This window comes from Ascidia mentula, chromosome 5, assembly GCF_947561715.1.
Source record: "Ascidia mentula chromosome 5, kaAscMent1.1, whole genome shotgun sequence".
Lineage (NCBI taxonomy): Eukaryota > Metazoa > Chordata > Ascidiacea > Phlebobranchia > Ascidiidae > Ascidia > Ascidia mentula.
In genome coordinates this window covers 12,729,207-12,755,126 of record NC_138570.1, presented here as the reverse complement: position 1 = coordinate 12,755,126, position 25,920 = coordinate 12,729,207, and the positions used below count along the sequence as shown (strand labels likewise).

The following is a 25,920-nucleotide window of genomic DNA, read 5'->3' as shown; positions in this document are numbered from 1 at the left end:
ACATTCTTTTGTGACATGAATTCACTGGAACTAAACTACTAATTTTTATGTTTATGACATTTGTTGGTGCTATATTTCCGAAACAAACATTTTTTTACCACACTAGTGCCACAAACATAGTCCTCGTCTACTCTTTCATGACAATTTCTTGTAGCGTATATATTTTACGAGAGGACGAATAACTCGCGTAAGCCCATTATTTTCTGAGGTTCACTACCTGTATGACGTGACGTGCTTTTACCACAGCATTATTCCAATATTGGCTATGAGGATAACGGACTTATTACATTTTTTTATTGCTTTTGCCAGGCCAGCTCTTTTTATATGCTGATTTTACTTGTACGAGATATGAGCCAATTACTTTTTGAAGGCCATATATACAGCTGAGTCCTTATTTTATATACGCGCACACAGGGTGTTTGTCGTTATTTCAACGTGTATTTTAAACTTATGTAAGTACAAGAATCATGTAATCGAAATATGGTCGTTCTCATGCGTTAGTTACCAGATATTGTAACTTGCTGGTCCGCCCTGACATGCCTTGCGGGCGCCTTTGACGAGTGCCACTATATATATGAATTGCATTTGCTTGTGCTGAAAGGAGGGTGGGGGACGTGGAGGTGAATCCACCCATTCTGTGGTGATTCCACACGATTCCATTCTACTGGTGGTTTCATTTGGACTGCTGCCGTACTTTTCAGCCATCTTAATAAAAGATTGTTTACCTGATTGGTGTTGGATATACGGAGTCTATAGAAGAACACGCGTTAAACGCAACAACTTCAAATACCATAATAACGTTGTGTTAACCCTTCGAAATTTTTGAAATTATTGAACATTTTAGGTCACCGCACAAAACTTCAAGACGATTTATTTCAAGAACTTTATGTCAAAGATTGTAATTCCTTAGTTTTAAAGCAAACCATGGTGTTCGTAGGGCCCCATTTTGCTATATATGGCCTCTTGGATTGATGTTGGTCCTGGGGCGCTGCACCGCCTCGAAATTGGATTAGAATTATCGGGATTTCATTTAGTAGTGAAAGTCTGCCTCATACCGGTACTACGGCAAAGGAAACAAATAATCCTGTGAACAAAGAAACGGTTAATTTCTATGCCATTGGTAGCCATAGCAACACAAAAATGGAACAATGGAAGATCATTCTGAACTGACGCTATTTTCGTTTTTTTGACTTTCAATTGTTTCAATACTAGTTGCGAAGTTTCAAACTGTACACATAAACCATTTTGGGTCAAACACGACTTATAATGTTACGAGTTTAAAAAATTACTTATTTTTTTATTTACAGTGTAAAAATATGTTTCAGTTTGTAGTGCATAACAACAGCTGAATAACGACAAAATTTGTAATACAAACAACAAGACTTTAGGACTATAGACATGAGCCACATTGATCCAGGGTAAGATAGTATATTTAGTATGATTCTAATTTGTAAATATATGTATATTGCAGATACTTTTGGGATCTTGGCATCCTGCTGCCGTTGTCCTATAGGCCCTACCTTTTATTTACATACAATATAAAACAGTGCTAAATGCACGACAATAACTTTTGGTCAAAAGAATATAAATCAATGGTTGTCCAGGGTTTTAAGTTTGTGCGTGAAGGATTTAAAAACATGCTTACTCAACATATATATCAACATGGAATGGAAAACATACTTGCAATTGTATAGTGCACTGATACCATAGCTGCACTGATGAGATCTATTGATTAAGACAGTGGCCCTTTCTATAGCTCACTATAAAAAAACATTATTGTCTTTATTTTTATAAAAGACTTGTATATTTGCCATGACCAATAACATGTGTCCCTATGTATATCTAGAGTTGTTTCAGACTATTTATTGATATATAGATATATACACACTGTACTACTTCCTGCGTTTATCTTGATCATTTTTAGGCTAGCTATTCTGATTGGGTACATTATAAATTGTGCTAAAACAACAATAGTTGATTGCTTGCACAGTACACATACTAGTTGGCTGGAGACTTTCTTGTGGTCAAAACACAAGTTTTTCTGGAGAAAAAAATACCTTGTTTTCTCTCTAAAGTCAAGACTTGCATAACTTTTTTTAGTATGTTGCCAAGCTATACAAATATGTCAATGCTTTGGTATTAAGATTATGATTATAAGGATATGTACTAATACATTTGTTCTTTGCATGTAGCCCCTTGGCCAGCTATGAAAGTCTTTCTGATCCAAATTTGACATCATATTTTGGCAATAGTCGGATGAAAAAACATCTCATCAAAAGTGGTCTGGTATGAAACTGCTTGCAATACTTGAAAATGCTTGCATTAGGATGTGTTTTTTTGTCATTTGTTTTTCTTTAGGTAACAAGAAAAGGAGAAATTGTGTCTGAAAAAGTTTTTCGTTTAAATAATGCAAGAAAAGAGCACCAGCGTCATGTTAGAGATTTATTGGCACAAGCTATTGTCCACAAAGCATTGGACATGGAGGTAACATTTAATATAGTTACATGGTAAAAACTTTTGTTCTGTGTAACCTGTGTGAGTAAGGTGTGAATACAATTATACATTGTGTATAAGCTGCAGACAGATGGCCACTGTTTCGACCTAAAAGGTCTCATCAGTGCAGCTGGTGTGACTATAAGACGACTTTGCTGACCAAACGGCCAAGCAAAGACTTCCACTTTGTGGTGACTATACAATCACCGTCATCCGTTGGGCACCAAACTAGGTGCAACCTTACGGAGAAAACAATTATACATGTTTGACAGTTTATAAGATTCAAAATCGCACAAAACTACAACATTTGGTTACTATTTTCAAAAGTATAAATCTCCTGTGAGATTTTAAGTTCATTTTATTACAATTGATTGTGTCAGTATAGTGTCTAAATAATACTGTCATAAAATCATAAGTGTCACAATAAACTGTAACTAGTTAAATCGGCTCATGAGCAGAAAAGGTTGAGAAGCCCTGGTGTAAAGTAATAATGTATCTTGTGCAGTGGCCATATTTGGAAAGTATAAAATCAAAAGAATGTTATTTTCTTTGTTTAATTGCAAAAAGTTTATGCATTCCAGTTAGGACCAAGTAAATATGTATTTAGCGCCACAGACAGATGAAAGTAAAAAAGCAACTTGAAGAAATTGGAAAAATTGAAAGAGTTAGACGTGTGAGGGTGAGCATTTTACTTGAATGCAAATAAATTATATGGTGATAAAACACATTTTTTGTTTGTCAATTTTACGTTTACAGGCAGACAGAGCACTGCGTGGTGATGAAGATATCTTACCTTTGTTAACACCAAGAAGCAGACAAAAGGAAACAACCGATAAAAAAGACACTATGGTGACATACAGGCTAGTATTTACTTTTGCAAAATTTTAAAATTTGCCTAATTTTGTAGCCAGGACCTCTTGGTGCTTCAGATCCATTTGTTCCAGACAACGCACCCTATAACACTCGATCGTCAAGAGTCAAAACTCCATATCCCAATGTGGAAATTGACAACCAGCACTTGGCTCAGGTTTCAAGTTTTTGTTTATTCAAAACTGTGCTCATTGCCACACATTTAGCAATTGTCTAGGGGATAAAACATGGGGACGTTTCGTTGATATTAGTTTTTGTTTGACAAATTGTGAAAATATTTTTTTGCAGCTTGATCAAGAAGCTCTTCGTTCATTTACACTGAATTTGGGAAACTATGATTTGGGAAGTGGTGTAAGCCCTTATAATGTCCCAGTTTTGGACCCTGCTTCACGTCAAGCCCTTTCCCCCCCAAAAAAGACTCTACCAAAATCAGCTAAAAAGAGGCAAAAGCATAGACATGTTAGCAAATCTATGGCAAGTAGTCATCAGACTTCTGGACTAAAATCAGTTGTTGTAAGTGCACCTTGTTCCTTAATTGTGGCAGACTCTGTAAAGGTAGAATTTGATTTCGCAACTCACAAAATTAGTTGCGAAGAAGTCTGGAAGGAGACAAACCTTCACATAATGTTGAGTTTATTTGCACCAGTCATAAATTATAAATTGTTGTGCTCTAATTTCTACATGCCTTTTCCAGGGGGTAAAGGGTTTATAAACAAATACACTTATTTTCTATTTAGCATTCACGTAAACTTCATCGGCCTGAACCTCCAATGATTCACCGCAATCAACCTCGTTCAAAATGCTTGATTACATTTAAATATTTGGGTCAAATTGTACAACTAGATTGTGAAAAAGAGGACCCTAGAGATGACATTTCCATATACCAGCAACACTGTGGCGGAGAAAATCTATGTGTTTATAATGGCAGAGTTTTGCCTGGAGGTATTTTAACGTTTCAAGCAGTGAATTATCATTTAGATGGTTTTTATATTATTTATTATTTTGCACAGAAACATTTACTATCATGTCACAAAGGCACCGTGGCTTTCCTTTTTCGCTCACATTTTACCTAAATGGCATCCAAGCTGAAAGACTAAGTACATGTTGTGAATATAAGCATAAAACAGGATACAAACTTGGATCCAAATCAAGTTATTTTGGGTTTATTAAAGTACTTGGTGCTCATCCCTGCTACAAGTAAGTCTTGGGCGACAACACAAAAGATTTGTGCAAAAAAAGCCATAATATTGGAAAGCTGCAGACAGGGTGTGTACACGCACTGATGAGACCTTATAGGCCGACACAGTGTGTGTACACAAAAGATTTGTTTTCTATTCAAGTTATGCAGAAGACACTTAATAACAAACAAAACTACATATAATTGCAACCTATCTGGACATAAATTTCATTGCAATGACAATTTATGCTGCAAATTGTTTTATTAAACAAAACAAACTACTGTTATAAGGTGCTTGGTCTCTCAAGGGAAGCTGAACACCGTTGAGCAAGGGGATATTTCCAGAAAACAGGCTAAGAAATCAACAACTCCACTTCGAAAACGCAGAAGAAACATTGTCAAAAGTATCCTTGTTTTATCTGTTTATAATACTTCTTAACCCTGAACAAAAATGAAAATTTTGGTTAGGTAGCTCGTCAGATGGATCAAATGCTATACCACAAGGTGGTGAAGTGAATGGTATGTTGACATGGTGCCTTAATATTGACAATATAAGCATAATATATGTTTAATGGGGGAATGCTGTCTTTTCAGGGAATTATTCCAGCAGTTTTTCTTCAAGTGAGGAAGATTCCTCTTCTGTGAGCAGTGTCACCAGCTTGACAGCAAGTGAAATTGAAAACAAAAAAAATGATCACAAAATCAAATCCAATGTTAACAATGGACATCGGTCTTCTTCCCCGAAACCTCAAAATAGCAGACCAACAACTGTAGGAAACCCCGAACCAGACCAAGGTTTTAGTTTTTTTCAAAATACATCCATTTGTAATCGTTTATTGATGCTAATTTTATTCAAAGTAGTTGCTGGTTGGGACTGAAATGTTTCAGCATATTGGCATCCATGTTGTAGTTCAGGTTTCAACTCTCAATCCTCCAAAGACCACATATTTGTTTTTAAATGTAATGACCATTTCAAAAAAATCGATTTCTAAGTGAACTAATTAACTGATGTCCACAAACAGAGCCACATATATATTTTCCTGCATTATACCAAGCTAATTCTGTTCAAGCAAGTGCTTTGTACCCGATATATAACTTAATTTTCTTGGGAAAAAATAGACATGTCATTTCCGGAAGAAGTTTATTTAGTAAGATTCAGATCTCTTGCTACAGCTTTAAGTTTTTCCTGGGAAAATAGTGTGGACAAAAAATAGGAAAAATACCATGGCAACATATTAAGAACTTGTGATATGTTTCGGTATACTGCAAACAATGAAATTTCTTAATAACTCTGTTAGATGAATGAAACATATTGCATTTTTGAAATCAACAACCTGTTAGTTTTAAAACCTGGGTTTATAACTTAGATGGCTCTGTAATACCCTGTATAAAACATGACATTTATTACCTATTGAAGTGTTTTTGTTTTTTTCAGCCTCCAGTAAAACTTCCAACTCTTCTACTTCCAGGTATGGGGTATTTTATTCATAGGGTACTTGAGTTTGCTCAATTTATATTTTTTTTATATATCAGTTACAGCAACACAGAAACAGATGATAACTTGGAAGAGACCAATCCTCCCAATTATAAAATTGGTACTATAGAAGACTTGCTGAAAGTAAGATAAATTAATCCCCAGTTTAAATTTTAATTTGTGCTCAGAACTAATTTATGGAATTACAGAATGAAAATGAAATTTCAATAACCAACATCAAAATTAGTGATGATCAGTGTGCAGAGCTTTGTAAAGCCCTGAGAGAACATTTGGTCCACCATTCAGTACATTCAATTATATTAAACAACCTTTCCCTGTCTTGTGAAAAATTTCTTGACATCTTTGCTGCCCTTCTTCATTGCCGAGTTACAATAAAGGTATTTGATATTCTTCTGGAGAGCTTTTTGTGTATCAGCTACATTTGTACCCCTTTAAAAAATATTTTTGGTTATATTATGTAAGTATTGTTTTATTATATAACCCCTTTAAAGTTATATTGGTAATTAATTAGAAATTATATAACTCCCTAAAGTTATATTGGTAATTTGTTAGAAACTTGATATCAAACAAAGCAATTTATGTGGAAGTGCTGCAATGAACTTACTTTTGGAAGTTTTTAAAAAACATGAAATATCAAATTTCATGTAAGTGTACATTTATAGTTTTTAATTTTTACACCACGTTTGACTTGTCTGATAATTGTAATTCCATTCAGTTTAGATGAAAATCCTCTGACAGATAATGATGTGGAAACATTATTAACTGGACTGAGTTCTTTGCATGAACAACGAGTCTTCAGAAGAAACGAACAGCAAGTTGTTCAACACCTTGTTAAAGATGTAATTAGTGAATCAACTGCTGAATTACACTCTGAGGTAAAAACAGTTAGTTAAATCTATTGTTAAACGTATATTCAATTTTTTGGAAAATTTTACTTTTTAAATATACATTTGATGTCAACTGCGAATATGATATTTGTGGAAAGATGTACCATTGTTCATGTCTTTATTTAGGGTCATGGTGGTGATGTGGAACTTGAATTATCAGGTTCAATGAAAGAGTTTCCATTGACAAATCTGTCACTCAATAAAATCAGACTAGGTGCCCGTGGAGTCAAAGCTGTTGCAGACTTTTTGATAACTAATCCATCACTTACAGTATTACAGTTAAATGGTATGTTCATTACTGTACAGTTGGAACAAATCTATCTTTGAAATGTTTGTTGATGTTTAGGAAACTTTTTGACTAGCACTGGAGTGTTACCTCTGTGGCAAGGAATATTTTCTGGTAAAAATACAAAGTTGAAAAAGTTGTTTCTGGCACACAATCAGTTTGGAGATCAAGGAGTGGGTCACCTGTGCGCGTTAAACAGCACAAAATCCAACCTGGAAGAATTAAATTTGTGTGGTAAGTAATTGATGTTCAACTGTTAATTGTATGACATCAATGTCAGCACATTTTTACAGATTGAAACAATAAATGTATGTAGATTTTAATATTTTTGAGTACAAACATATCTCAGAATTTAGGTTCTGGGATTTTTTGTGTAAAAAAATTACATTTTTCTGGTCACCATGTTTAACTACCTTCAATATTATATGACTAAGGATGGCATATTTCTGCTGTGTTTATGTTAAACCATCAGTCCACATAAGGAATACAGCATAGACATTATTTGCACTTGTTATAAGCAGTTTGGGGCATTTTTAAATAAAATACTTCTTCACTTCAATTTTGGGTTGCCAAGTCACGCTTTCCCTGACTTATCTGGGATGTTAGTGTTTCAATCACAATTGAAAAAAATTTCTCAGGTTCGACGAGCAATGAGGTTGCAAAATGTTTGAATAACGCATTCAAATACAATTTGTCTTTTTCGCACTAAACTATTTTTTATGTTTTTCATTTACTATGTTCTACATCAAAATATTATTTTTAGACAATGGAATCACAGAAAAAGGTGGAAAGGAGCTGCTAAAGTTTGTAAACAAAAATAAGGAGATTCGAAAGATAAGGCTTTCCCATGGAAACAGAATAAAACACAAAACACTAAAAAACATTAAAAAAGTGCTTGCTGAAAGAAATGAATAATGCCTGGCTAATTTATGCAACGTTTAACTTATTCTGAAAATTAAGCACACTAGTTTTAATGTTAAAGAAATATTTTTTGTTCTTCTTTGACCACAAACAATCTACTTTGATAACATTTGTAAAAAAATGCTTGTACATTGTCAATTTGAATAGGTTCGAAAAATTTGTTTGTGATAATAGTTGAATGTTATTCAAAAATATGTTAGAATTAGTTCGTTATTTAAACAAATGTAATGTAGTTTACTCTGGTCACTATAAAGCAGACTTGAGCAAACTACAGCTTGCGGGTCAAATCTGACCCTTTGGGTCTTTTAATCTGGTCTGTATCGTGTTGGTATAAATTTTATTGGATGTTTTTTATTCATTCCAGTTACAGCATATAGACATAGTAGGTTAAATTATAAAGTGTAGTGTGTAAACTCTTTGTTCACTCTATACTAACATGGGCATGGTATATTAGCCCTGCCATTTTTTTAATTTTCACTGGACCTTTGAGTTGAAGTTTGCCCACTGCTATAGGGTCTATACGAAATTTTATTTTGGTTACTACAAATTTCGGCAGTGAAAGCAAGTGTGAGCATGATATTAGCAATTTATGGTGTGTGAAAAACAATGCACATTAATTTTGCTGTGCTAATTATGTACCCAATTTATAGGATATTTCGTTGTAACTTTTACAGGTTTAGTATGCACCGGTAGAAAAATCATTGTATGTTGTGCTTCACGTACAAGAAATAATCTATTGTTTCGCAACATATGAAGGAAGTTTGCAAAATCAATGTTTGGTAAAATCTAACCACAGAAGAACTGCCTTAATTAGCGTTACAAAAGAAGTTTCGACAATACAATAGGTATAGCATAGTTTTACGCTGGGCCGTCGAGAGTGTGTAGCCAGGGTAAACAACAACAGGAGACCACCAACACATTTATCCGGTAAAATTTGTATTTATAAACATAGCATGGATAATTCGAATGCGCTTCCCGTTTTTTTGCGCAAGAGGAGCGACGGAGCGTTCAATCGCTCTCGCGCTCAATCCGTTCGAAGGAGGTGTATTGAATTGGCTTCGCATTCAATCCACTTGGAGAACAGAAGAATGCGAAGGGATTTAGGTGTGCGTATTGTTTAAGTTTGTCACATTGCATTAGATAAATGATGAACATTAAAATATGCTTGACAAATGTTTTAAAAGTTGTTTTAGGTATAGACCGTCCACATTGCATGCAGTGTAATGGATTCCGGCACACTTAATCTTTTTGGTTTAATTCTTGTTTTTTTTCTTCGATTCCGTCGCAAACGACATGCTTCGATTCCGTCGCAAACGTTCAAGAGAATTTCGCTTTTTTATATGTTTGTTTATTTTACCACATTTTTTAGTCAATAAAAAATTACCAAACCTCACATGTAACCACATGCGAATTATGGATTGGTTTGGGATGTTTCAATTCGTCTCACCTCCGGCCAATCCGATTCGCTTCCGATCGCACATGTAAACGGGCTTATATTGAAGCGTTCGATCAATTGCCTTAATATTACAAATGCGCTCTCTGACTCAGAGCAACTCCACCCTAGTAAAGCGACAAAAACCGAACCTTCATATAATAACAGTCCGATTTCAAAAAAAATAAAAATTGGCTGTATACGAAATTGTTCTCTGTTTCCTACCGTTTCAAATATATGTAGGCCTAGATCTCTTGACAACGTATTTGCCAGCTAAACTATCTCACAGCATACAAATTGTCTCACCGATTAACGTAACCAAAAATCCGCAATGATTCATTCGTACTGTATACAGAGTATTTCAAAGCCTCAGTATTTATGTGGTGATCAGGTTGTTAACATAACATTACAACATGGACGAGAATGTGACGACAGTCTGAATAAATTGGCGGTGACTTTAAACAAAATGCGGTTACTTCAGGCAATTACTAACGACCAATACGAGACGCTACAACATTAAATCGCAAACCAGTCTGCTTTTTTTGCGATTCAGTTTTCTGCAAATGCCTTTGGACAAGAAACGCTAAATCTTTACACTAAATCATTTCAAAACGGGCTTAAATTTGCACCAATTGCCAATGTGCTCGTTAAACTGTAATATTGACACGCAAGCATTACTACGGATTGTATTTTGACATCATCTGATGCATAGTAACAGAAGACAAGAAAGGCATTTCTGGCTGACTTCAATAAGAATACTGGTATGTGGTCTCGAATGAAATGTTATGTCATATCACATGCTTGCTTTCATTCATTTACAAGCTATATAGGGCAGGTTCTGTCCCGGGTTCTTTAATATTTAGAAAGTACATGCCATTTTATGCAAATTATGTGAAAATCATCGCTTGAGTTTGAAGTTTGTTGACTAGAAAAAAAGTTTTGTCGACTAGTCTGTTTGGTGATATCGGCACCAAATACGGAAACCGACAGCGAATCCGATACACGCAGTGTACTTCAAACCTAAATTGTCACAACGGCGTTTGGAATCGTGCAGTGGAGTTTTGATGTAAACACGAAAGTGGGACTGCACGTAAACCAGCGATAATATACGCGCACGAATAAGGACACGTCAACAAATGGAAGTCTTGGTTGGCTTTTAGCTAGCAAGAAGCTGCACCGATAATTAAGACCCATTAGGTCGAAATGTCTCACTATAAACCATTAGGTTGAAAAAGCTCACTATAAACTTTCGAGCTGTACTGCTTATGGTTAGGTTATGGTTTGGAAATAAGATACATCATGCGGTATTTTGCATTTTTACTGGGATTTCAAGGGCAACTCATTTTCTGTACAAGCTCTACGTTTGCCAAATACAGCTCAATGTCGAAGTTGCGGGTGTTGGCATTTGTGTTTTTTGTTTTTTTACAACCTCGTGTTGTAAAAATATTTTGCGTGTTTATTTTTCAAGCCCGTATTGAATCTAAACGCAATTAATGCCATAAATTTCCACATGCTAAATGGATTTTCGAGGTTAATTCATTTATCGTTTATTTTATGATGCTTCAGACACGCTTTCCACAGGTGAAAAGGGCCGCAACGACAATTCAACACTGCTGAAAGCATCATTTATACCCCCTTAAATGTCCGGGATTTTGAACATTACATTGCTGTACAACGCAGAAGTGTTTCATGGTTTCGCATGATAAAGCAAGATCGCCACACTGCACTGTTCTGGACTTGGCATTTATAAATATCGTATCGATGCCTTTGGCCTTTACATTGTTTTACTTATATTTCCGAAGACTCGTAAGTGAAGTAAGTGAATTCTGAGATTCCCAAATAGGAGCCTCGCGACGCAAAGTTTAACATTTCCTGAATGCTTGCGTCTGGAATTTTACCAACACAAATTCCACAATGAAGGTATTTACGTCTCAAAAACTGACCAGGGTGGCTGGCTAGATTGGTTCTGAATTGGTTGCCCCATCAGATATGGAAACCCTATCCTAAATGAAAATGTTTTAGTTTCATGTGAAACAAATTTGTTTAAAATTTTGTGTATTTAAAGACAATTACAGTAAAAATAGCTTGTACTGTTTTCCTGTGGTACAGATATCATTACAACAGTTCATTCTGAATTTTATTTTCCCCACAGCGCTTTTTTGTGTGATGCATATAGGCCTATATTGATAGTATGAACTTATTCAACAAAATGAATCTAATAAATGTGACTCAATCTATACGGATCTGTTTGTGTTAGGTCCGATATAATAGGACCATTGTCTGTCCAAAAAGATCAAAGATTGAAAGACGAATTATCTCTTCTGGGGATGCGGTCAATTCAATTGAGACACACTAGTTAAATATTTGCATTTGAACCGAAAAGTGAATCATTCTGAAAAGAGCACCTGCAGAAACGTTACATATAAAAGATGTGCCCAATCACGTGAATACAATCAATCACTCGATGTGCAAACTGATGGAAAATTGAATCAACAGCTTTTATTACAAAAATTGTGCGACAATGGGGTTCACGACACCCGGCTATAAAAGCCGAACAATTGAATACTTTTTTCGTGCTTTTCAACATCGATGATTACTGTAAAAAGCAAACTAAATATTTACAGAATTTGTCAAAAACATCTTGTACGCCTCTCACCAACGCAATAAATTGCCAATTATGTTGTAGTTGATATATATGTTTGTTGTTTGATTAGGGCTACTTCGAATTCGGTGTTGGTATATCTACAGGAATAAACATCGGGGAATTTGCAGGTACGTAAGGATGAAAAATTCCAGGATGTTGTGAAATCATACTACAGCTACGATCAAGAGGGCGACTTGAAAATGCGTTAAGCAAGGGAAGTGTACCCGCCATGTTGCACTCAACGTGGTAGTTTTTGCTCAGACCTGCGGAATTAGTAAGAGCTGCGGCCATTACAGATATGGGAAATGTAGGGTTTCCATATTGTGCGAAAGGAGAAAATGCGGAATTACCAGAAGGTAAAATATTGTTTGTTAATTTAGTTCGCTTGGGTTCATTATGGGGAGTTATGCTGCGTTTGCCACTTGTTTGGGAAGGGTTTGTTTCCTCATTATGTTTCATTTCGCACTCTTCATTAGATTTTGGTATCCCAGAGTCACTAGCAGACAAAAAATGTTCTATCGTTTTGACCATGTCACCATTGCAGCCTTGTAATACAAGTTCAAGCACGGGTTGTTTCTGCAGAGGAAACAAGCGCGACAATATTTCAATATGGGTAAGTTTTCCTGGGCGAAAAGTGGAAGCAATTGCATGAGCAATGCTAACATTTTTCCTTAATGGCAATTCTTCATGTGATTCATGAGTCAAGGACTCCTCGTTCTCATGTTCCGTTTCTTAAAATATAATGCAAACACCAATATAATTTTTCTATTTGTTTTGCTTGTGAAATGGTTGTTAATATAATACCAACCTTTTGTCTCTTCAGGTGCTTTAACATTTGTTTTCTGTTTGCTGCCATCTGTAAAAACTGGTTCAGATGGAAGATATCGAATCGGCAAGTTTACTGAGGAGCCGGTAATTGCCCGAAGTCCAAGAGCAATAGCATCTTCGGCAGCTTGTTGTCGTTTCAACGCAACCTTGCATAAACAAATGTTTCGGTCTAAAAGAAATCACTATGTATACACAATAAACAATTTACCTGGGCTGCCATTACTTTCTGTCTTTCAGCAATTAGATTACACTTCGCACACACACAATCTCGGTAGGGGCAATGCCTTTTGTGACCTTTTAACCATGATATCATTCCATGATTTCTGCAGCGGGCACACTTTGGCTTTCTGGTTCCCTTTTCTGTCGTTGGATAAGAAATAATTCCATTCATAATATTATTACTATTTCAACACTACCTCTCCTACCAACATAAAAAGGTTTACCAAACCACGATCTAGACACTATAAAGCCACCAAACCTATTGAAAACTACTATTTGATTTGCCCTTTTTCGTGACAAATCCTGAATAAACATTTTTTCGTCGAAGTTTTGAGAGCCTTCGCAAAGCAGCTTGTCACAACAAATTAATTAGTTTACAAAATAAGATGACATCCTTTTGCCATACAAAGCAAAACAGATAATTTTACAAAACGGTAATGGCAAGAACGATAGAGTGTACAACGGATCCCTATTGTTTATCTTGAAGCTATTATCGATAATTTCTTTATCTCTGTGTAACTTGACAACACAAATGGCTAAACGTCGAATTGTCACAATTAAACGACACACGATAGGCGGGCTACCATCAAACTGATACGGCGCAATTGTATCGAAAAACTATCCAGTTACAGTGGCTACCTTAGGTCGGTACTGGCACGTCAAAAAAGATATGCAGACTGTACACAATTTTTCTTCATGTCTGTTAACGTTTTTTTGTGGTTTTGTCACGATTAGAATAATTTTAAATTCTTTAACCTTCTGGAAAATTATCATAAAAGTTTGTTACTGAGAGTAAAACATTTTGATAGCTTGAATGAATTCTACCAGCGACGGCTTTATGAAGAGAATGGTTGGACCAAGTAAATACCCGTAGACCTCATGCAAAACAGGTATAGGCCTAAAATCTGCAAATCCCTTAAATTTCGCAATGTTTGTGTACCACAACGTGGTGTGATTATAACCTGCATGTAGCTGTCTGATAAAAAAGGGGTTAAGCTTAGTATTGCGTTTATGTACCACAACGGGGAATAAACTAACATACTATTACTGTTATATCGCAGTCGCAAGCATAAACGTGCTGATCTGGATAAAAGACCTAAAGTTATATTTGATTTGGACTGCAATGGTGGTTTGGTACAACATGCTAGAAGCAATTGCATACTCTTTTAAATTTTATGTGTTAGATTGGAGTATATGCTAATCAATTATGTCATGGGCCATTTCTTTACTTTGTGTTCTTTCATTTACTATGTGGTTATAACCACTCGGAAGCCTGTAGTTAGTGACACATGTCCATTTATACCCTCCACTTTAGACTTGCGTGGTTTTATTATGTTAAGTTAGTACAGTGCAATGACGCACATGTATGACATTCCTTAAGTTGCCTGATCCAGCTAGGGATGAAGAAACTGCACCACGAGAACTTCCATAAGTTTTAGGCGTACCATAATGACGCAGTAGGATATAACGTGCCATTTATGGACAGACTAAGAGAGATGTGACGGCCGGAAGCTGCAAATCGTGACTATACGTCATGTACGATTTGACAAAAAAAATGCAAGAATTAACGTATTGTTTGGCAAAAGTACTTTTAGCTAACAACATTTTGAGCGCAACGTTACTGAAGTTAGTTTGCAACAGAAAAATATTTCGAAGGTGTTGTCAAGACAGATAAAATTTCTTTGCAATGGAACACTTTCTAGCCAAACGTAAGATAAATTTTAGCTGGGTTGTGTGCATTACCTTTTTTTATTATGAATGTTATTTCAGATGAACCAACACCGAACTGTATTGAAAATCAGCCCCAAAGAGCGTTCGCTTCTGTTATTTTTGCCCTCGTGTTAATCGGCTTGTTTGGAAATTCGTTGATCATGTTTATCATACTAGCACTTAAAGAGTATAAGAAATCAGTGGCTAATTGGTAAAATGTTATAACTTTCTCTCAACAAATTGGCTTTTATTGTTTTGCGTTGGTAGGCTACTAAAACACGTTTTTGGTTGCCAGGTATATCTTACAATTGGCATTGGCAGATACACTTTTTCTTATTACGCTTCCATTTACGGCAGCAAGCGAACTCGTCGGAAAATGGAACTTTGGTGTCGAATTTTGCAAAATCAAGGAAGCAGTACTATTTATAAATTATTACGCAAGCATTTATTTTCTTACGGTTAGTGAATTGGAGCTGCTTAATTTGTAATTTAAGTTTAAACGATTTTTTGTTCAGATAATGAGCTTTGACCGTTATTTGGCTGTCACCAAGGCTTTTGCGTCCAACAAATTGATATCTGCTCTCAGGACTCCTGTTGCATCTTTTGTTTTGAGTTCCATTGGATGGGCCTTCAGCATACTTGCATGTACACCTTTGTTTATGTATAGCAATTTAACAGAATGCCATGAATGCACACACAATTTTCCAAAACGAGTGAGTTTTTAATACTCGTGTATCATGCCATGCAGCTTTTGTTGTGGCACGGCGCCTGTATAATACCATCCAAAAAATGTATGTTTCAAGGTGGATGAAAAGAACTTCTGGGAAGCGTTTTACAATACCGACGACGAAACACTCGATAAGCATGTGTTTGATTACCTAAACATAAATGTTACATACGCTCCAAATACTCTCCAATGCAAGTAAGTTACCCGGTGTAACCTAATATTTTTTTATTGCGGGTGACGTGTTTTGTTTTGCATTTGATACCTGCAGGTATGAGGATACTTACCTAACGGAGTGGTTTTACACCAACTTTATCGTTGCCTTTTGTCTGCCGCTAGTTCTTATTTGTTCGTTTTACGGAATGATTTTATGTGCAATTATTAACACAAGGTCGGTGGGTAACGCTGATTCTCAGGTAAACGAACTAATTTGAAGTCTTTTTCACAACATTTTATTGGATTAAATCTTATTGTTTCAGCAATCCTACCGCAGAAGAGTTACTTTGATTGTGCTGGGTCTAATCATTTTATTTGTAGCAAGTTGGCTGCCCTGGTATACCATCAACCTCGCCAAAGTTCATGGATTACACGTCTCACCCAATCATTGCCAAAACTTGTCAATAGCAGCAAGGCTAATGGCTTACTTAAACAGTGCACTGAACCCTTATTTCTACAGGTTTATAAAATGTCTTTCGTTTTTTTTACAATTAACAGTTTGTACCCTTAGTAGAAAGTAGTCGACATTTACATTTGGTGAACTTTGCACAAGAAAATAACACCGGTTTATAATTTGTTACATGCGTGTGAGAATGTGTATTCTAATTCTTTTTCAGTTTCATGGGTACAAGATTTCGCGAGCGAATTTCACGTGCCAGTTCCCGGCTTCGAACAAACAGAACTACATCAAGAACAAAACTTGGATCCCGTGAACATGGACTAAGGAAAAGTTCCAACCACACAGCACAACGTTCGCAACGTGTTCACGCCGTCCCGATGGCGGAACAGGGAAAGAAGGACGACAACGTTAAGACAACTAATGAGCTCGAGGAAGGAAAATGCAGCACAGTACAGCGTACTGAGCGCACCGTATTGTAACCAAATGTAATAGACGGCGTCCAGTACCCAACCATGGCATCACAAGAAACCTTCCTCGTGTAAAACTTCGTGCGTCTTTTTTGGTCTAGTAAACTTTCCACAGTGTTACAGTTATTGCGTATTCATGTAATATATTGTATAACAAAACAGAGACACGTGTAAAATGATTCTATTAAGAGTATTAACCGTGTCAAATGCGTAGATCTAGGTGGGTGTACAAGGCTACGAAAGAAAGTAAATCCCAAAAACGTTGATTCCTACTTATTTTGCGTTTAAATAGATAATCGCAATGAAATTCAGAATAGACTGTATACGTCTCACGTTCCCTAAATACCACACATAACAGCCGAATCGCTTTCGATCAGAGTTACTTGTTTAAAACTAAGGAAATGTTAAATTGTTTAAAAAACTATTTTTATACATGTCAAAAGGCATCGGCCAATTTTATGGAAATAAAAACACAGGAAAGTGCAAAAAAATGTTTTACAGCAATTGGCAAAAATTCTTTTTTACATTTAGTGATGAGACACCACAATGTCACGATCTAACACTTTCCAAAAGCTATCAATATGTGTAAATGAAGAAACAAAGTTGTCCGTATTCTACTTCACCAGTTTCTTTTAAAATGATAATACTCCCAGAATACAATGGTATTCTCTGTAAATACTTAAATTTCACATATAATAAAACAGCACATCCAACAGCACTATAGCAATTTTATAAAATAGTTTGATGTATCAAAAATTTTTCTACTGGGCAACAATTATTTTCCTTGGTAACGAGCAGCAGAGGTCTTGCTTTCTTCATGTAAACCCATGGATGAAGATTCATGCCTCCAGTTGGTGGTAGCAATTTCCCCCTGTTAGTATTGCACATGTTTTCATTTGTAAGAGAAAAAAATACTCCCAACACACCTGTGACTGCTTTTTTGATTGGTTACTATCGTGCGTCACATTAGCACCTGTTCCTCGATGTAATCTTGAACTAACTTTCCGTTCTCTCTCTACCCTGGACAGTGGCCTTGTTGGAGTTGTTAGTGAATCTGAAATTTGTATTATGACTTTGTTTAATAAAATTTTGAGGTAGTCCCATAATATGCAAACTATACAAGTAAAAATATTTATGTGAAGTTCATATAAGTGATTACCTAAATGCTTTTTGTTTCAGTATGAACAGTACAGATTTTAGTTGAGGTTGCGCAAGCTAGGACTATAAGCATAGCCGTATCCAGGGGGGTCCGACCCTCCCCTCTTTTGTGAAATACGTTTTGATAACTAACCAAATGCCACGGTAATTTTTTTGTCAAAATCCAGGTGAAAACCAGAAACTTTTTTTATTAACGTTGACCCCAAAACCGCATCGTGCTTGCATTTGCCATTGTTTCCAAACAGGGAACATTGTTACCGAACACTTGGCATTTTACAAGTGTAATGTTTCGTCAGTCTAAGGACGAAATGTATTATTTTAGTGGTGGCGCTGTTGTAATGGCAAGCGTTTTTTTGTGTGTAAAGTCTATTAGTTTAGTTGTTGAACACGTTGCAACCTAACGCATGTTGAAAACAAGTGTTAGCGCTCGCCAAAGAGCAAAGAGTATGATGCCACCGCATGTAAATTTGTGTGTTTTTTTGATAACGTAAGCTCACATTTGATCCTTTTGGTTACAAATATATTCAAGCCTTTCTTTCAAAGTAGTAATAATAAAACTACGGCGCAAGCACTACCGCAAAAAATCGCATCGAGTGTTCCATAGCGTTACGCAAGTCAGGAAGCCACCGTTTATGTGACAATTTGCGCCAACACAGGCGTTCGTATTTTGCAATGCTCGACCACAATTAACCTTAGTTTACAGAGGAAAATCGCAGAATTCCCCAAAAAATTGAAAATCCTGGACCCCCTTTCAAAAATCCTGGATACCCCTATGGATGTAACTTGTAAGCGTGATATTGTCAGCTTATCATATTCAAACTTTGATTCTATTAACTGCCTTTCAGTTTTTTCACAATATTTTGCGCAAATACGTCTCACAGTCATGTCCACTATGCAAATAGCACCTGGATTGTGGCACAGTAAATTGACCTATATACCTTTTGGAGTTGCACTGATAACTTTACTTTGTGATATAGTGCGGTTTTCCTTGTGGTCCTTCTCCTCTGTCCTTGTTCCCTTCAAACAACATGCCAACAATAAGTTTATATAACATATAATGATAATAGGAAGATTTTACTTACAAATTTAAGCATGTTCCAGTCAAAGACATAGTCATAGGTAAAACCCTGGCGGTGAAACAAATTTCTGAACAACTGTCGCAAGTAGGAATAATCAGGTTTGTCGTCGAAACGCAAGGATCTGCAGTAATTCAGGTATGTGGCAAACTCCGCTGGTAAAACACTCGCATGTCAATAGAAAGGTTTAAACAAACCCTGAATTAAGATAACTTGAAGTTGAAAGTATACCTTAAATTAAACTAGATAAATTTTACTCCAAGGGTGGCATGCAGCGTGGAAAAAAAATGTAAGTGGGAACTTAAGCACACTGGCACCAAAACACAAGATTCACCAATGGCCAAAACACATAAGGTACATATTGTATGTTACTACATTTGGTTCTGGTACACAGCAATGTGGTGAAAAAAAGGCAATAAAATTATGTGATAATTTAGCTAATTAAAGCATTTAAAGACACTATCAACTTCAGATCAAATAAAAAGACTTACAAGGATGGCCTTTGCATAGAATTTCAATTGGAGTTGACATTTTTTTCTCACTTATTCTTTCATATTTTTGACGTTTTGTGGCAGCTTTCAATCCCTGCCAAGGCAAGGTACCAAGGTTGAAGTACATCAAAATATAACCGAGAGACTCCAAATCATCTCTTCGACTTTGTTCTGGAACACATTTTTTCATTGGCGAAAAATAACATATCTATAATATAATAGAACTACACAGCCTATCCTTGGACATCAAAAAAAATATATTGAAAACAGTACCAATGCCCAAATGGGTATTAATTGATGCATAACGAGCTGTTCCAGTCAAGTTTTTATTTTCCCTGTAAGGAATATGTTGATGAGTTCTTGCATCGCGATACTTCTTAGCCAGCCCAAAGTCAATTATATACACAAGATTTCCTTTTTTTCCAAGACCCATTAAAAAATTGTCTGGTTTGATGTCCCTGTGTATGAAGTTTTTGCTGTGGATGTATTCAATGCGACTTATCTAAAAAAAAATTTGACATTGTTAAGCTATTGCCTTTTGGCAATACTTGGCTCACACATATTAAACTAAACCAAACAAAGCAGTTTAAAAACCTAAAAAAAATTCTGCATAAGTAAATGATTTTTTGTTGATTAGAGTGTTCTTCCACATATGGTTTTAAATTATTACCATCACAGCTTATGCACATCTTCCAAAACAATATTATGCAATACTAAAGCTGTTAATATTTGTACAAAATGCAATACAAATGTTAAGCATACATACCAATTGATCAGCAAGCAGTAAAACTGTTTTCAAGCTAAATTTACGAGAGCAAAAATTAAACAGATCTTCCAAACTTGGACCAAGCAACTCCATGACCAATACGTTATAGTCCCCTTCTGCTCCACACCATTTCACAGTAGGTATTCCAACTGCAAATTATATTGCAATATTAAAAAAAAAACACATAAAATGCAACATCACTAAACATCATACACGACCATAAACTGGCATAGACTATGTTTTATAGTTTATGATCTTTTTGTTATCCAGCACAATAAGGGCCAGTGATAGTCGGACATACTTCTCATAATCATTTTATTAAAATTTTGATTTTTTTCTATGAACTTAACTACAAGTAATGTTTTCACGTATTTCAGCTAGCTGTGAAAATTGTTGTTGGAAATATATAAACATGTTGTCATTAACCCAACAAACATTCCCCCTTTATTTTTATTGCAGATCTGCCAATAAATCTACCTTGACTAATATGTAAAAGGTAATACAATTAACAAAATAGACTGGTCCTGTAGTTTGTTGTAGTGTGAGTGCTGTCAAGATTCAAGAATGCATACGAATGGACATAGGCGTCGATTTTTTAACGTTTTGTAAATTATTAAGGGTGACTTTTCCAGGTGTTAGAAATACGCAAAAAACATTTCGTCAGTCGTATCGACTTAAACATAGGCAAAAGACGCGAATTCCGTTTCAGGTCACTTTGTTTTTACACCGAATCATGTTTTTGTAGTTTTGAACACTTTAATTACGGACCACCTTTACCGAAAGCGGCACATTTTTGTTTCACTCGGTCTATTGCATGTTTAGTAATTATGAAGTAACTAACAAATCTATTACGCAACAATGCCGATTCTTACCAGTATGCCACAACTGCTGCACTACATAACAATCAACGAGACTCTTGAGTTTATCAAGATTGTGACGGTGAATATACAGGTCGTTTGAAACTACCTTAACGCATAGTATAATGTATGTGGTTTCTTTGACAATAATATTTGATTTAAACGAAATCCAGGGGTGACAATACATGCATTGCCACCCCTGTTTGTTTGTGAGGGGTGACATGTCACCCCAGTCATCCCCTAAATCGATGCCTATGGATGCAGATATACATACAGAACTCGCCGTATATCCGAGAATCTAACCAACAATCGTCATGTGTTATTTACAGTCGAGAAATTCTTTTAAACTTCAAACCATACAATACTAACACCTCTGCGCTTGATTGTAGTTATTGTCCCACAAACATAATTGTTAGGTCATTTCACTAACAACAAGGACAGGCTTAACTTGATCTAGATTCCAAAACAATTGCTCACATGTTAATTAGTTACATGTACTTTGAAACGGTTGCATCCAATATTGCAAATCTTCATACTTTTGTCATGTAAAAATATTTTTTCCCCCCTAATGGTATATGTATACAAGACAAAAACTTTGACTTCTGACCATTACTTACCACCACCTTGCATCATTTTGTAAAATTTGCTTTCAATATGTAGTTGTGGGTGCTTTGTTTTAACACATTCCAGCTTTATTGCTACTTCTTCCCCAGTTGAAATGTTAGTACCTTAAAGAAAGCAAATATTTTTGAAATACTACATTTTTACCGAAAGTGTGTTGTAGTTACCATACCTAGGTAAATATCACCAAAGGATCCACTACCAATTTTGCGTCCAAGGCGGTACTTGTTGCCTACTCGAAGTTCCATCATAATTAAGGTTCCACCATTAATAAATAAATAGTACAGGAAGTGACAACTCTAGTTTAGCTAGTACTACCGGGAATCAATACTAGAAAATAGCATTAAAGTTTTCCTCATTAAGATCCAAAAGGCCTGCTTCTAAACCAGGAATTATATTCGCAACTTGGGGATTTTGTTCAGGAACTGATCATAAGTTATTGATGTTAGATGGTAAATAGTTTATTCATTGTAGTGACTTAGTTTCTCTCCTTAGTATGCTGATTTAAACAAAACCAGTCATTTGACAGATTTGACTAAAACATGCTCAAAAACGGCAGTTTAAAAGTGTGTTTCAAAATCATTTATTAAAACTGGCCCTGAATACAATATTTACAAAATTACTTTACGGTTGAGGAAATTGGTTTCGAATGTTGGTAAAATAGTCCACTGAATAAAAAAAAATCTCTGACATTAGGGTTGGCCTATATGGAATAATACACACTTCTAGAATAGGTAAATATTACTGATTGTAAACAATACTTAATTGTGTAATGTAATTAAACTTGGCTTTTTTATTTTTCAAATCTTATTCATGCTGTTGGGCTGTCCTTTAAGCACAATGTCTTCTGTAAAAAAGGTTGGAAACCACTGCTTGCAAACTTCGTACAATTGCTGTTTGTACTGTTTATTGACATCAATTTTATTTGGAAATGTCACATGGTGGAAAGTTTTAATATTCATTTGCTTGCAGGTAAATTGTATACCAAACTTTATTATTCTACTTTAAGAATTTAAATTCAGAGGAACCAAGTCCGGGGGGCCATGTTCCTCTGCAAATTTTCAGCTTTTTGGTCACAATCACAATTTTGCGCTGCGATATGTTGACACGCTTGCTACGAGTGACAATTAAAGCTGTTTCATATCGACAAGAAAGATTTCATAATCTGCATTAGATTGTCGTGATTAAATTTGCCATTGTTACCAAACATGTTGCACGTCTCGTAGTTGCAATAGCATGCACTTTTCTCAGTGTAAACCATTTTTTGCGCTGCAGAACAAAAATAAAATTACTTTCGTGTTCAATCACATTGCGGAAATGTGCAGAGGCTTACCAGGCTACATCATATATTTTTTTGTATGTTTTCTTGACCACATTAACGCAAAATCTCGCATTTCAGTTCTCCATAATGTAATGCAATTGCGCAAACCACCGTTCATGTTTGTGTCTATTTCCATTAGCGTAAACACAGACTTTCATACTTTCTTGAGCTCGACCTCCAATTAACCATACTATAACAGCAAGTAATAGGGGAAATTTCCCTGAAATTTAGGACCCCCAATTATGGTTAACATTAGTTATGACGTCACGATGGGACCCCCCCCCTGGTTTTTATGAAAACTTGGCGCCATATTCAAATTCAACATATTCATCATTCTACATTGCCTATCCCTATTTGACAAGGGGGGAGTTTTATGCAATGCAGAAATTTATGTTTTTATTTTATTAATTTTGAAAAAAAAGTTAAAAAATAAATTCTATTGAATTGACTGAAAAAACTTCTACAGTTCATACAACAATAAATTGGCATATGTAGTGCCCTGTATAGTGGCCAAGTTATTTACAAATTGGGAAATAGTTTAGTGAAATATGCATTTTATATGACATTGGTGTAGCCTTTGCAACCAATTAAATATATGATGCAGACCAGTGGCGGATGTAGAAAAAAATATTAGGGGGGTGTTCAGTTTCGGTACCTAATTAATGATGCGGTTAAAATTTTTTTCAGACATTTGCCATGCAAATTCAGCTTTAAAAATCAGGTAGCACATTACAGTAGTAAAGCGAAATATCGTACAACTTTAGTCCGCAAAAATACAAGACTTATTAGTTGCTATGTACATGTGCGCTTGTCCAAGTTCAACGAAAAACAAACCCTATATTATGAAACAATGCGAATGTATCTGTATTCTTGACTACTTTAAGTAATATGGTTTGATTGTTTTTAACTTCGCCAAAAAAAAAACAAATCTGTATATAATGGTCCACGATGTGGTCTTGCAGAGTTTGGGAAGCCCTTGACACGAAAAATTCAAAACAAACCCTATCTTTAAGAAACCATGTGACTGTATGTAAATGTTTAACAAGTACACTGCTCTTATCAGTGGTAATGAGGTCAAGAGCACTACATAGCCTACTTCTGTGACGCCCAATGGTATATACAATATTTCACGCTTGCAGTAATTTCCCTTTCAGGCATTATATTTGAAACAGCTTGCACTTTTTCTAAAATTCCCAACCCAATTCAACCAACAAATGACACAAAAATTACAGGTGCAAAAAATGAAAATAACAACAACCGAACTGTGACATTCCGCAATGCAAATTATAGACAAACTACCACTGTTTGTTGGCTTGCTGGTCTGAACTTTCCCCTCCCCGGGTTGCTTGCATACATGGCTGTGTGCGAGATTGGAAAGTTTGTTTTTTGCGCGGAGGATTTTTTTCGGCGATCGTTAATTGGGTGGACAATCGCAACGTTTTTCTGTATGTTAATGGATTAGCTAATTAATGTTGCACAGATTATCGGTAAATTTTCGCAAAAGTGCGAGGAGGGTTTGTCCATTTTTTTCCAATTTGGGCTGTGTGGTCGCTTGGAAAACAAATGGGCCCCAGAGTAAAATAATACGGACTGAACAAACACATTTTTCTTTCAACAAAAAGCCAAAGCTAATGTAGCATCATATTAGCTTTGACTTGTTTGTTTAAATTAGTATATGCTATCGGGAAGCAAGCAAGATATATATGTCATGTGAAAATAGGATTAACAACTTCGTTACAGGCATTACATATAAAGAACAGACTCTGGCCGTTGTGAATGTTTGATTTTTACTAGTACAATAATACCTAGCGAACATTTGGGATAACACAAACAAACAACACAGCTTACCATAATTATTTATATAAATCAATTGGTAATTTGGCCAAAAATTACTACACTGATAAACATAAATGAAAAGAAATAAAATGACATCTTGAAATGGGCACCAACGCCACCATGTACCGATAAAACCTTAAAGGTAATAGTTCTTTACCAAATGTTATAGAATCACGCTCTGTGTGTCGTAGTATCGCAGCCCAACCAGTGGTAACTATATTAAATTAAAAAAAAAATCTACTTTTTAATCCTACGGCCTAACCAAGTTACTTTTGTCACATTACCCCCGAAATCCTGCATTTTACCAACCGCGAGGTGGTACGCTGTACTTAAAAACTTCAGAAACGGCCGAAATCTAACTCTGCTCATCTGGCGAAATCGTTGAGGAAAATTTTGGAAAAGCGTTCTGCATGGTTTAATATCATTGCACATGATTGTTGAGATTTCAGTGTTCGAACGATTTCCGATGGTGTTGTTTTGCCAAATCAAACTTTTTCGAAAATTACTAGCGATGAATTTACTACAAAAACCGTTCAAAGTGTATGCAGTCACCTTATCTGAAACAAACGCGTTTGAGATAATATGTGGCAAAACTGGCCAGACATAATTCACCCTTTTTGTTTATTTTTTTACATAACTTTCAAGAAACAAAAGCTATGTAGAATGAAAGTTATAAAACTCGATACAAATGTTCTTCAGAAAAACTTCAAACTTATTGTTTGTTTCAGGAGTGATGACATTTTCAAGAATTTTGTGCTTGTTAGCGTGAAAGTAATTAAAACTGGTATAAACCCCAGGTTTTTCTTATTAGATTAACTTCAGGCAAGTTCCAGAGAACATATTTCTCCTCCTTCAACAACAATGTTGTTTGACAGCAGTAGCATTTTTTCTACGCACCATCTTAATTGATTTTGTAACACGTAAATATCTGAAGCCTATGTATCACTAAAACTGCGTTTGTACACATATGCTACATTTGACGACAAAGTTTTTGACAAGATAATTAAAATTTAAATAGTTAAACA

The 25,920-nt window shown here is 35.6% G+C and overlaps 4 protein-coding genes across 5 annotated transcripts; 2 read left to right on the top strand and 2 right to left on the bottom strand.

Moving 5' to 3' along the window:
* Window positions 1–1,305: 1,305 nt before the first annotated feature.
* LOC145902001 (uncharacterized) lies at window positions 1,306–9,463 on the top strand. The gene is made up of 20 exons (XM_082989835.1): window positions 1,306–1,418; window positions 2,193–2,286; window positions 2,359–2,484; window positions 3,101–3,172; window positions 3,250–3,342; window positions 3,401–3,520; window positions 3,652–3,876; window positions 4,101–4,305; window positions 4,374–4,560; window positions 4,832–4,944; window positions 5,009–5,059; window positions 5,135–5,335; window positions 5,976–6,009; window positions 6,074–6,158; window positions 6,224–6,412; window positions 6,588–6,679; window positions 6,751–6,910; window positions 7,049–7,208; window positions 7,269–7,442; window positions 7,972–9,463. The coding sequence occupies exons 1-20, from the start codon at window positions 1,399–1,401 to the stop codon at window positions 8,121–8,123; spliced, it is 2,553 nt and encodes an 850-aa protein (XP_082845961.1). The 5' UTR covers window positions 1,306–1,398; the 3' UTR covers window positions 8,124–9,463.
* A 2,480-nt stretch (window positions 9,464–11,943) lies between these two features.
* Window positions 11,944–13,449, bottom strand: LOC145903342 (doublesex- and mab-3-related transcription factor A2-like). Its single transcript, XM_082991419.1, has 3 exons — window positions 13,242–13,449; window positions 13,014–13,179; window positions 11,944–12,936 (listed from the first exon to the last, which is right to left on the bottom strand). Exons 1-3 carry the CDS (start codon window positions 13,422–13,424, stop codon window positions 12,278–12,280), a joined length of 1,008 nt encoding a protein of 335 aa, XP_082847545.1. The 5' UTR covers window positions 13,425–13,449; the 3' UTR covers window positions 11,944–12,277.
* A 1,402-nt stretch (window positions 13,450–14,851) lies between these two features.
* On the top strand, window positions 14,852–17,063 carry LOC145903337 (neuropeptides B/W receptor type 1-like). 2 transcript variants are annotated; one of them, XM_082991413.1, is made up of 8 exons: window positions 14,852–14,961; window positions 15,023–15,173; window positions 15,258–15,420; window positions 15,478–15,675; window positions 15,766–15,884; window positions 15,958–16,102; window positions 16,166–16,362; window positions 16,520–17,063. In XM_082991413.1, the coding sequence occupies exons 1-8, from the start codon at window positions 14,940–14,942 to the stop codon at window positions 16,779–16,781; spliced, it is 1,257 nt and encodes a 418-aa protein (XP_082847539.1). In that variant the 5' UTR covers window positions 14,852–14,939; the 3' UTR covers window positions 16,782–17,063. The 2 variants fall into 2 exon arrangements, with proteins under 2 accessions (XP_082847539.1, XP_082847540.1); XM_082991414.1 differs by having other exon boundaries at window positions 15,478–15,685; window positions 15,767–15,884.
* Window positions 17,064–17,208: 145 nt separating this feature from the next.
* Window positions 17,209–22,215, bottom strand: LOC145903338 (casein kinase I-like). Its single transcript, XM_082991415.1, has 9 exons — window positions 21,911–22,215; window positions 21,735–21,845; window positions 20,261–20,409; window positions 19,768–19,996; window positions 19,495–19,665; window positions 19,010–19,158; window positions 18,866–18,944; window positions 17,696–17,823; window positions 17,209–17,640 (listed from the first exon to the last, which is right to left on the bottom strand). The coding sequence occupies exons 1-9, from the start codon at window positions 21,987–21,989 to the stop codon at window positions 17,545–17,547; spliced, it is 1,191 nt and encodes a 396-aa protein (XP_082847541.1). The 5' UTR covers window positions 21,990–22,215; the 3' UTR covers window positions 17,209–17,544.
* Window positions 22,216–25,920: the final 3,705 nt, after the last annotated feature.